Source organism: Panthera onca, chromosome B1 (assembly GCF_046562875.1).
Source record: "Panthera onca isolate mPanOnc1 chromosome B1, mPanOnc1 haplotype 2, whole genome shotgun sequence".
NCBI lineage: Eukaryota > Metazoa > Chordata > Mammalia > Carnivora > Felidae > Panthera > Panthera onca.
This window is the reverse complement of record NC_138342.1, coordinates 164,486,523-164,498,581: the sequence shown is the minus strand read 5'-3', so window position 1 is coordinate 164,498,581 and position 12,059 is coordinate 164,486,523. Positions and strand designations below refer to the sequence as shown.

The 12,059-nt window shown below is 41.5% G+C and overlaps 1 protein-coding gene across 9 annotated transcripts in view; it reads left to right on the top strand.

Annotated features, from left to right (window-relative positions):
• SLC20A2 (solute carrier family 20 member 2) overlaps positions 1-9,514 on the top strand; it is a 106,689-nt gene extending 97,175 nt beyond the window's left edge. For all 9 annotated transcript variants that reach the window (XM_060653424.3, XM_060653423.3, XM_060653420.3 and 6 more), the window contains one exon: positions 8,012-9,514. In XM_060653424.3, the coding sequence (XP_060509407.1) occupies positions 8,012-8,176 (165 nt within the window). In that variant the 3' untranslated portion in view covers positions 8,177-9,514. The remainder of the gene's footprint in view (positions 1-8,011) is intronic.
• Positions 9,515-12,059: the final 2,545 nt, after the last annotated feature.

Sequence of the window (12,059 nt, the reverse complement as noted above, 5' to 3'; positions counted from 1 at the left end):
CGTGTTTTCAGGAACAATCATACTACCTGTTCGATTTTTTCCTGCTTCCCTGCTTCCCCTCCTATCTGCTTGTTAGGTTTTTTTGCTTACAGCTGCCTTCCTCAGAAGGAGGTCAAAAGTTAGGAACTTGGCAGGAAAAAAGATGGATACCATTGTTGAAAATAAGCTTTTGAATTTATCTGGGTAGATTTTATTTATTCATGCTTTTTTCTAAGTATACATAGCTAAGGGCATAGTTTAAATTTTATACCCTATGTAAGAAAATTTATAAACCTTCATTAAGTGATACAGATGTTGGTTGAATGTATAATTTGGAAATGAATAATTAGACAATTCATAGTATCCAGAATAGTATAATAGTATAATCATATATTTCACAAGGCAGAGGTAAGACCATCTTTGATGACAAGTTTTGCTTTCTATAAATCTTTAAGTGTTAAGTATTTTTGTATTTCACACCATAGGGCTCAGTCCCTTAGATATTTTCCTGGGATGATACCTCTGGTTAAAATTGAAAGCCTTAATTAAAAAAATAAAAATGAGTCTTGAAAATACAAGTATCCACAGAGGCGTGTTTCAGTAACTTGTTAATTGTTCTTGCCTTCTGTGCGCCTTGATCAGCTTCAACCTTCAGCCCTGGTGTACAACAGGCAGTGGCCACTGTTGAACACATTTGTGAACTTTTCAATAGTGATTCAGAGTGGTGTTAATGCAGAATGTCTTAATTCCAGGTGGGGTGGTTTGGGATTACTCTTTTGTGAATTACCCACATTGTTCATCTATATTGGTCACATAAATGATTACTCAGCCAGCCTTTGGATTTGAAACCGCTTATAGGAAACACTACTGATTTAACATTTTTTAAAATTTTAAAAATGTAAAAATTTAGTATTCTAATTTCTAATTTAATTTTCTAATTCTTGCTCTTTGGTTCCCCTACTTAACTTCCCCGCCCCGCCCCCCCTCCCCCCCCCCGCCCACTTCCCAATAATTTTGTTGCTGTTGGTGCCTGACAGTGGCCTTAAGCTGGAAACGCATTTAGCTTATTAAGAGGGAGATTACAATACAGCAGTGAATAATACCAACAGAAGACCTAATCAGTAGTGAAGACATCAGACTCTAGGTCCCTTGTGATCCAAATAATGTAACAACTAAAAAGGCAAAAGCCACTAGAACTCAGAAATTAGTGTGTCTAAGTGTGTGACAGATGAAGAAGACAAAAAGTATTTAGGAATATACAAGATTTGGACAATAGATTTAGAGCACTATAATTAATAAATATGTACCAAAGTTTTACCCTACTGATCACATGCCTTCTCGTCAAGTATCATCAAGCATTTATAAATATTAATGATAAATTCAGAAGGCTATGATAAAAGTCACTTTAAAATTTATAAAATAGGGGTACCTGGGTGGCTTAGTTGGTTGAGCATCCTGCTTCAGCTCAGGTGATGATCTCACGGTTTGCAGGTTTGAGCCCCACATCAGGCTCTCTGCTTGATCAGCGTGGAGCCTGCTTTGGATCCTCTGTTCCCCTCTCTCTCTCTGCCCCTCTCCCATGCACACTCTCTAGCAAAAATAAAAATAAACATTCTTAAAAAATAACATTTATAAAATAAGAACAGAAGTTGTACTACACAGACCAATCACAATGAAATTAAACTATAAATTTATTATGTGTTGAAAAAGGGAAATAATCCCTTGGACAATTTTAAATGCTCTTTTTAACAGTTAAATCAGGGAGTTAAAAAATTACAACGATAGCTTTCTTAAAAAGAAAGCTGTGGGGGCGCCTGGGTGGCTCAGTCGGTTAAGTGTCTGACTTTGGCTCAGGTTATGATCTCACGGTCTGTGAGTTCGAGCCCCACGTCGGGCTCTGTGCTGACAGCTAGGAGCCTGGAGCCTGCTTCAGATTCTGTGTCTCCCTCTCTCTCTGACCCTCCCCCATTCATGCTCTGTCTCTCTCTGTCTCAAAAATAAATTAAAAAAAAAGAAAGAAAGAAAGCTCTGTGTGTGTGTGTGTGTGTGTGTGTGTGTGTGTGTGTAGTTATACATAGAAAAACCTTTGGGAACCGAAGTTAACCCAATTGAAAAGTCCTATCTTTAATAAATGATTTAAATGAGCAAAGGAATGATAAAAGAACTAGACATTAAATTTTTTTTTTAAGATTCATTTATTATTGAGAGACAGAGAGACAGAGCATGAGCAGGGGAGGGGTAGAGAGAGGGGGAGACATAGAATCTGAAGTAGGCTCCAGGATCTGAGCTGTCAGCACAGAGCCCGATGTGTGGCTCGAACTCACAAACTGCGAGATCATGACCTGAGCCAAAGTCGGTCACTTAACCAACTGGGTCACCCAGGCGCCCCAAGAACTAGACATTAAATTAGGAGTTTATAAAAGGTACAGTACAATAAAAATTCTGAGGAAACAGTAAGAAAGTTATAATAATTATAAAAGCAAAACAAATTTAAAACCAAAAGTACTGGGGCACCTGGGTGGCTCAGTCAGTTCAGCGTCCGACTCTTGATTTTGACTCAGGTCATGATCCTAGGGTCGTGGACTGAGCCCGGCATCAGGCTCTTTACTGAGCGTGGAGCCTGATTAAGATTGTTTCTCTCTCTCTCTCTCTCTCTCTCTCTCTCTCTCTCTCTCTGGGGCTCCTGGGTGGCTCAGTCAGTTAAGCATCCGACTTTAGCTCAGGTCATGATGTGACAGTTCATGGGTTCAAGCCCCACATTTGGCTCTGTGCTGACAGCTCAGGGTCTGGAGCCTGCTTTGGATTCTGTGTCTCCCTCTCTCTCTGTTCCTCCCCTACTCGTGCTCTCTCTCTCCCAAAAATAAACATTAAAAAAAAAAAAAGGATTCTCTCTTCCTCTGCCCTTCTCCCCCCACTCATGCTCTTGCTCTCTCTAAAATAAAAATAAATCCTGAAGGGGAAGGAGAGAGAAAAGTGGTTACTCAAAATGTGAAGAATTTAGAAACCTTTGTAAAATGCATTATTTTCTGCAAAAAATATACATGACAAATACTGACAAAGAAGCAGGAAAACATAGAAAATCTCACTAGAGCCGGAGGAAGAAATTAAGGACATTCTCCAAAAACAATTCTTCTCACCTGAAAAAACAAAAAGGAGGGGGCACAACTGACTCCACTTCTCAATGGATTCATTAGATCACCTCTTCCATTTTAAAAGAATAATTTTCACTTTATGTAAACTTTCCACAAGGTATAAAAAAAACAAAATAGAAGAGGAAACTCCTCATTTTGTTCTATAAAGCATATACTGAATAACCCCAATACCAAAACTCTAATGACGTTGACTAATACCTAATAAAACATGACAATGTGGGGCACCTGGGTGACTCAGTTAAGCGTCTTAAGCTTCTTAATTTCGGCTCAGGTCATGATCTCGAAGCTGATGAGTTTGAGCCCCATATCAGACTCTCTGCTGTCCATGTGGAGCCTGCTTCGGATACTCTGTCTTCCTCTCTCCTCTCTCTCTCTGCCCCTCTCTCTCTCAAAAATAAACATTTAAAAAAATAAACATAGGGGCCACCGGGTGGCTCAGTCGGTTAAACATCTGACTTTGGCTCAGGTCATGATCTCCTGGTCCGTGAGTTCAAGCCCCAGTCGGGCTCTGTGCTGACAGCTCGGAGCCTGGAGCCTGCCTCAGATTCTGTGTCTCCCTCTCTCTCTGCCTCTCCCCGCTTGCACTCTGTCTCTCAAAAATATTTAAAAAAATTTTTTTTAATAAACATGACAATGAAAGCTATATTTACATATGAATATTAGTATAAAATGTAAGGTGCTAATAACATCAATGAGTTTATGAAAAAACATTTCAGCAGGATCAAATTAATTTTCCAGATTACAGGAAAGCAGGCTCTGAACACGGCAGCACCTGCACAGGGCTGGCCCCTCATAAGTGCTCAACAAAATAGGTGTTGAGTGAATCCCAAGAAGGGTACTCTGACATCTTCAATATAATAGGGCTTATCCATTAAAAAACAACATATGATCATCTATTGAGATATATGCCAAAAAGACATTTGATAAAATTCTGCATGTATCTCTTAAAACACCACTAGAATTCAGTGAAAATGACCAAGCCCACATAAAAATACAGAACTCTTTAGAGTTTGTCTGTCAGCAGTAGCCAGAATGAAAATGTAATAAAAACCAGAACACCCACCCCCAGGATTGCAGCAAAAAGAAGGGTATTTCAGAATAATCCTAATAAATGGGAGTGAGGAACATGAAGAAGGCACAAGACTGCACAGAGATGAAAGAACACCCGCAGACGAGACACTGTTACCCGACAGGAAAGCTCAATTTTATAAGGAGTTTTCTTCTGACTTTACAAACTGACTTAAAGTGAATTTGGTAGGTTAAGTTAGTAAGAATCTGAAATGATCTAAAATGAAAAACGATGAGGAAGGACCAGCCTTACGAGGAAAAAAGTACAAGAGACGAGTTAAAAATACACGGAGGCTGGGCAGCAGTGTGGCCCCGCGCAGTCTCAGCTGGGGAAGACGACGAAGGTCTGGAGATGGATGGAGATGATGGTTGCAGGACAGTGCGAATAAACTTTATGCCACTCAATTGTACACTTAAAAATGGCTAAAATGATATGTTTCATTGGGTACATATTTTACCACAATTTGTATAAAACCAGTAGACAGGTCCGAGAGGGCACTTATTATAGAGGAGCATACAGTTTGATGATGTTGGGTAAACGATGTTGACTAGCTGGCTGTCAATCTAGAAAAACAAAGACACACAGCTCTCAGAAAATACATATCTGATGGCTTAAATAGCATTTTTAAAACATTTTAAAACTTAGAATAAAATAGAATCTTATACAATTAAATATTTATCAAATATTCAAGGGTAAATCACAGGAGAAAAGTGCAGTGTAATTTGTTGTGTGGAATTAGAAATTTGAATGTGAAACAAAGCAAAATACGGAATTGAGAAAATAACTTGCATTAACAGTTAATATCATTATTCAGTAAAGACCACACATAAATAAATAAGGGACACACTTAGATTCCAGTATTTAAATGGGAAAAATACATGGAGAGGCAATTTTTATATGTAAAGACTAGAAGGAGTAAATTGGATAGATAAATAAAAGTAAGTTCAACCTTCGGAGTAATTAAAATATGCAAATTAAAGCAACAGTAATACGTTTTATGATTGGTTAGCAAAAAAGAACAATTTGTAGTGTTTTTACAGTGTGCCTAAATTCACACATTTTCTACAACCTTGTGTATTTACAACTGTTTATAAAACTATTTGGCGGGATGTATTACGATCCTAAATGCGTTAGGAGAGGAGACTTCTTCCTGCGAGCAGCACTTCCTCTGACACCTGAGGAGGGGAGCTGGTAAATTACTGTGTTGCAACCATTGTAATAAAGGCTGGATTGCAGAGTCTTTAGCGGGAGGACAGAGGGAGGTTGATGAGCAGGGTATTTTAATAGTATTAAAATGTTTCTTCATAGATTGTGACATAAGGTTAGAAAAAGGTGAATTTGGGTAAAAGGTATATGGAGTTCTTACAACTTTTCCCTAAGTTTCAAATTATTTCAAGGTATTTTTTTAAAATGCGCCCTTTAAATTATTGAATATTGTATACCTGAAATTAATATAACCCTGTATTGTTAACTATATTGGTATTAAAAATAAAATAAAAACTAAAACTAAATGCCCCCTTTAATAATCTGTTTCAGGGAATATTATTTATTAAGCCTAAATATAAGTGATATGAATGAATACATTAATCATGAAACTATTTCCAGTAGGGAAAAATTGGAAGCAAACTGGAAACGGTTAAATAAATTAAGGTACATCCACCATCAGGGTGTGTCATTTTTCATGATAATCATAAAGTCTGTGAACACTATGGGAAGATGCCTATAATGTTAATTTTTTTTAAGAAAGGAGCAGTATGCCCTATTACAAACAAAAGTATATTGATAAAAAATACAAGAAAGGAATATATAAATAGGACAATAGTGGGGGTCTGAGTAATTGTCTATCCCTCCTAGTACATAAACTTGTTATTTATTATTCTAACTTTATGCTTTAAAAAAAAAAAAAATGTTCTAGAGGCACCTGGGTGGGTCAGTCAGCTGACTGAACATCCGACTCTTGATTTCGGCTCAGGTCATGATCATGGAATCAAGCCCCATGTCAGGCTCCGGGGCTGAGCATGGAGCCTGCTTAAGATTCTCTCTCTCCCTCTTCCTCAGCCCCTTTCCCCTATTCATGCGCTCTCTCTCTCTCTCTCTCATTAAAAAAAAAAAAAAAAAGGTAAAAAGTGTTCTAAGAAAGGAAGAGGGCGGAGATAAAATGGAAACTTGAGGGTGTCCTCCCTAAGGGAATCCAGAACAATAGGAGGTGTGCTAAAGAGGACAGTGCTCCAGAGAGACTGTGAGCAACAGGAAGAATTTAATCTCAGGAACTAATGTGTGTGGATTTGACCATATTTGAGAACCAACAGAAACTAGCTGATCCTTATGCAGTAGAAAACTCTCGATTGTCTGTCATGTTCTAGGAACTGCTAAGCAGAATTATCAGGTTCATACAGAGTACTGGTTATGGCCAAAGTTTAAATAAAATCAGTCATTTTGATGGCCCCTTACTCAGGTTAGTCAGTTGCTGTCCTGGAGATATTAATCACCACCTGGCTTTGACAAAATGTCAGATTAACTGCCTTTAAATATGCTGCTGTTTTTGGCATTGCAGTTTGCATCCATAAACAATCTAAAGGGTTGGATTTTATTTTTTCTGTGGTTAGACCCTGCTTGATATTTCACTCATTGATCATTGCTGATTCTGGAGTATTTGAGGGTCGGTAGAGACAAAGCCTATTTTATAGAGATCTTAAAAATCCACCTCACAAATGGTCAAGGGCATTCTGTCAAGTGCTGAGCCCCACCAGAGCCTGAGTGAGGCAGGAGATATTACAGGCATTGCACTTTCTTATGATTTTCATTTTTAGGATAAAGTTGAGTCTTTTTTCCTTTAAACTTTCAACAAACCATAAAATGAACTGTGAGTGTTTAGAAAAATAGTTGAGCATGCTGTACTGATTGAGCCAACCAGGAGCCCCATTTTTCTTTGTCTTTAACCCATTTATTCTTATACCCTTCTTGACAACATATTGCAAGTATTTTTCCTATTTGTATTTTGTTCATAAGTAAAATTTCTCGATCAAAAAAACCAAAAATACTTGAAATCATTGTTGACATTATGATTTTCAAGTATCTGTACATGTCATTTGGGAGACATGAGTGACAGTTTAGATCCAATAATATTTATGTTCATTTTATTTTATTTCACTTCACTTTTTACTTTTTTCCTGCACCTCACACTAGCTAAAGTACAAAAACTGCAAGCAGTTTGAGATGGAGGAGAAAACCAGTTTAAAATCAAGAGGCCTGAGTTCTAGTCCTCAGTCCGCTGTGATTTAGGATAGCTCCTCGTGCCCCCGAATCCTCTCGGGATCTGTTATCCTCTGTAAAAAATGACACTGATGAGATACTCTCAAAGGTCTTCTCCAGCTCCAACATTTATGATGCTGTTATTCTAAGAGAAGGATACGTTATTGCCATTTCATTCTGTGATTAAAACAGGTTCATAAATTGCAGTAAGCAGTGTCCTACCTGTGGAATATTTAAAACAAGAACATTCATAGTTTATAAGGTGCAGAGAGAATAGAAAACATGTCATTGGCTAAAGTTCCACTCAAACAGAGCAGAACGTAGGTGGAAAAGTATTCCAGAACTATATGCTAAATAGAATAATACTAAAGTAACTGTACCTGAAATCTAAACTATTTTAAAATCTTTAACAAATGGAGGGGAAGGAATTGGTAATATTATATAGAATTCAGTTTCCTTCTGAGATGAGCCAACTTACATTGGTTGAACGCAGATTCTCTGTCTCGCCTTCAGATCTGTGGACCTCTGTTTTTACTGTTAAATCTTTGTGCTCTGGCAGGTGGGGTCCGTGGTGGCCGTGGGCTGGATCCGCTCCCGGAAAGCCGTGGACTGGCGCCTCTTCCGGAACATCTTTGTGGCCTGGTTTGTGACTGTCCCCGTGGCCGGGTTGTTCAGTGCTGCTATCATGGCTCTTCTCATGTACGGGATTCTTCCATATGTGTGATTTGTCTTCTTCCGCCCAGTACACAAGGGAGGGTCTGGCGTGGGTATGTGTGGGTGGCGTGTTACACGCACACTGCCTGCTCACGGGCTGTCTCCCAGCCAGCTTGTCCGTGGCCCTTTCATATGGTTCCAAACCACACTGTTCACCTACACTGTAGAGAGTTCATCCTCCAGAGCTAACTTAACTACTGTACATAATCATGTGCATTAAACTGGTATCGTGGTGACATAACGTGGTGCAGTTACTTATATGTTAAATATATATTGTATACATAGAATAGATAGCATTATTTCAAACATACTCGAAATGGGAGTGGAGAAATATTGTCTAGAATTCAATATTCAACAAATCTTTGTACGGAATGATTTCAGTGGCAAATTTTAAGAACCTTTTAAAAGGAAAGTGTAGATTGGAAAGTGCTATTTTTCCCATTGAATATACTGTAAGATAAGTGTGAATCGGGTTGGATGCACATTTGGGAAGATGTACGTCCGGGGTTTGCTCTTGAGTAATACTGGGGTAGGAGTTCACAAGTGCTTTCACTGAGGAATTTGTTCATATACTGTGTATTGATTATGTAATATATCATAATTGCCTCTGTAAATACTTAAAACGGTAATTTTTTAATGGTGTGCTTCCCATATACTTTTTTGATCAGAGAATTTTGGAAAGTACCAAAGAAGCAGGGGAATAGTTTGCCAGTATTATATTTTCATACTGTCTTTCTCCCCTTCCCATGAATCCTGTTAACCTAGGCTGTAGCGAGACCGCCTCGCCCCGGCCTGCCCCCTAGCAGGGCGGAGGCCGAAGCACCAGCCCCCTGTCACGTGCTCGTTACGAGCATCCTACTTCCTGTCCCCCGCCCCCACTGCCACCACTCGCTAGTTACTGGTGAGCCCTGCAGTGGCCCGTCGTCGTCGTCGTCGTCGTCATCGTGTAGAGAATGTACACGCGTGAGGCTGCCCGATCAAGCACCACACACCAAGTCCAGTTTAAATTTTCACCCGTACTCTCCCCTGCAGCCTGAAAGAGCGAATTCTTAAAACACTAAGGCGAGTGAGTTGACATTCAGGAGGGGGTAGAGTTGAAATATCAGACAATACACTGGATTTGAGGATTTCCTTGAGGCCTTTACTAAGCTGAACATCTTGATGCTCTACTGTAGTCCCACTGGATTCTGTCCTGAAAGCGGGAGGGAGGGAGTGTGAGTGATGCTGGAGCCTGAAACCGTGGAAATGCTGCTAAAATTTTTATATTGACAAACGTTTTCTTGGTACTTCATTGTGATTTTTCATTAATCAACCATATTAAATTTATAATAAAAAATGCCCTTCAAAAGGTTGCCTCTGAAGTCTTTTTCTAATTATCTATTCAATGTTTTTTTGTTCAGTTTCCACAAAAATAAAAGCTACGTAATTTTACTTCTACTTTTCAAATAACTCTTTGTATTTTACGACTGTTACATGTTTGTGCAAAAAATATACGTGCTGGGCGCCTGGGTGTCTCAGTCGGTTAAGCTTAAGGCTAAGCCTCTGACTTCTGCTCAGGTCATGATCTCACAGTTTTTGGGGACACCTCGGAGCCTGGAGCCTGCTTGGGATCTGTGTCTCCCTCTCTCTGCCCCTCCCCTGCTCACGCTCTCTCAAAAATAAATAAACATTTAAAATAATTAAAAAATATATATATATATATGTAAGAAAAGGAAAAAAAATGAGTCACACAACCCAGCATCCTGAAATGCCCACTGTTAGCACGCATGCACACGCACTCCACACACGTGTGCATGCGCACCCCCCCCCCCCCCCACACACACACACCTTGATCCTTCAGCAATTTGACGGGAGGGTTTTGTCCCGGGATGGGATTTTATTAAAGGGTGTATCACAATTCTGTGTTCAGCCTTGCCCCCTCGACTCTGGAGTCAGCCAGCCTCCTGAGGGGAGGCGGGGCGGGGGGTTCACATGTTCAGCGCTAAGGACCTAGCAGAAAAAGGCGCACCCTCTTCTTGGCTCAAGCAGCCCCAAACAAAAGCAAACCTTTGAGCTGAAGCAAACTCCTCCGGCCTCCGCGCAGGGGCCGCCTGCTCCGTCGCCTTCTGGAGCCAGGCAGGTAACAGGCGAGGAAAGCTGACCAGGTGTAAAAAGTTCATCTCCACAGAGAAATTTGCTTTCCGTGATTTTTCAAATGGCATTCTAGGCCTTTCAATTTTACCCTCTTCTAATAAAGCTTTATCAGATTGAAGAAGTTCTATTTCCTCCTAAATTTAAAGAAGAAACAGTCACAGCACAATAGCGCCAGCTGGCAAGCTGCGGTCCAGGGCCCTGGGCCCCAGCGCAGCCCCGGCAGCCAGGGCGGCAGGGACAGAGGCCCAGGAAACGAAGTGGGACAAAGGTCACATGCACACTGAGCCTCCGAATGACTAAGCATGCAGCCCTGTCACCGGCGCACCCCCGCGCAGCCTGTTACCTGACAGAGGGGGCCACTCCCTCCCCTCCCCACGAGGGTACCCGAGGTCCGGCCGAGGATGGGTCGCCTCGGAGGGGGAGGGACGCCGGTAAGGGGCTTCCCCGCCCCGGGCCACCTGGAGTCCTTCCTCTGACGTTATCGTAATCAGCCTCTCTCTAAAAATGCAAACACTTCTCTGAGGAGGGGAACTCCGACGACCCTGGCAACTGATTTTGTCACCAGATCACACCCTCTGCTGTCTGGGGCGGAGAGGGGCGCCCTTGGAGACCCTGGCTTCCCTGTGTCCCCGCTCCTCTGGGAGGTTCACAGCGTGCACGGAGCGCGGGCTGTCCACGGGAGCTTGGGCTCCCCAGACAGCCTTTTTATTACTTCATTTTCTGCCTTTCCAAAAGGACTGAACTTTTGAGCAAATATGTAAACACATTCATTCTTTTTTAACAATTTTTTAAAATAAGTCCTGTCACCTCAGAATAAGCTGCAGAAAAAAAAAAAAAAAAATCCATCATTCCGAAAATGGAATGTAAAATCAGGCCTCAGTGAATTTATTCAATTACAAATATTCAATTACCGTGCAAAGAGCACCCAAGGATGATGCAGTGTGTTCTGCGTCCTCAGATGAGGTTCAGCCTCACTCTGTGGTTGACCTCGAAGTGCTCCTGCCAAGGTGGTTCCTGGCATCAGGGAGCACCGGGCCCTGCCAGTTCCGGTTTCCTCCCTGGGGACCCCAAGGCCTCCTGTGGGGCTGTAAGGAGTTCTGGGGGACAGTGTGATGAAGGGGGCCACTCCAGGCCTGGCTCAGAATAGGGCTCCATGAACAAGTGTGTGTGTTTGCCTTCCCTTGTGGTTATTCACTGGCCACTTTTTGTGGATGGCTCCCCTCAGGTGGGCTGCTTGGAGGAAAACATTAAATTAGATGGAGAAAATGAATAGCAAGCCACAGTTGAACAAAACAGCCAGAGACCAAAAGAAACGGGACGATGGGTTCTCTGCGTGCTTGGTGAGGGAAGAAAAAGATTGGGGGGACCTGTAGGATATGGTTGAATTCTCATGAAGAAGACAGGGAGTCCTGTCCTTGGATCGTCACCTTAAATATTTTCATAGCGCTTCACCTTTTATTATTATGAAGACAACAAAACAACCCTGAAGCATGTTATGAAAAAAAGGGGAAAGTCACCTACACTCCATCACCCCATGACACTGAAACACCAGTCTTTGGGACACCTGGAGCTGGCCAGGCACTGGAGAAACTAAGGCACAGAATGACGAAAAGGTCCAGGCAGCCAAATGGTAAGAGGACCAGGCTTCCCCACCGGCCTCTTCCTCTGAGCAGCTGTCAGACTGTGTCCACAACTGTGGCCTCTAGAAAAAGGAGGAAAGTGCCATAGGGCTGGGAGGAGGGTGTCCGGAAGGAACACAG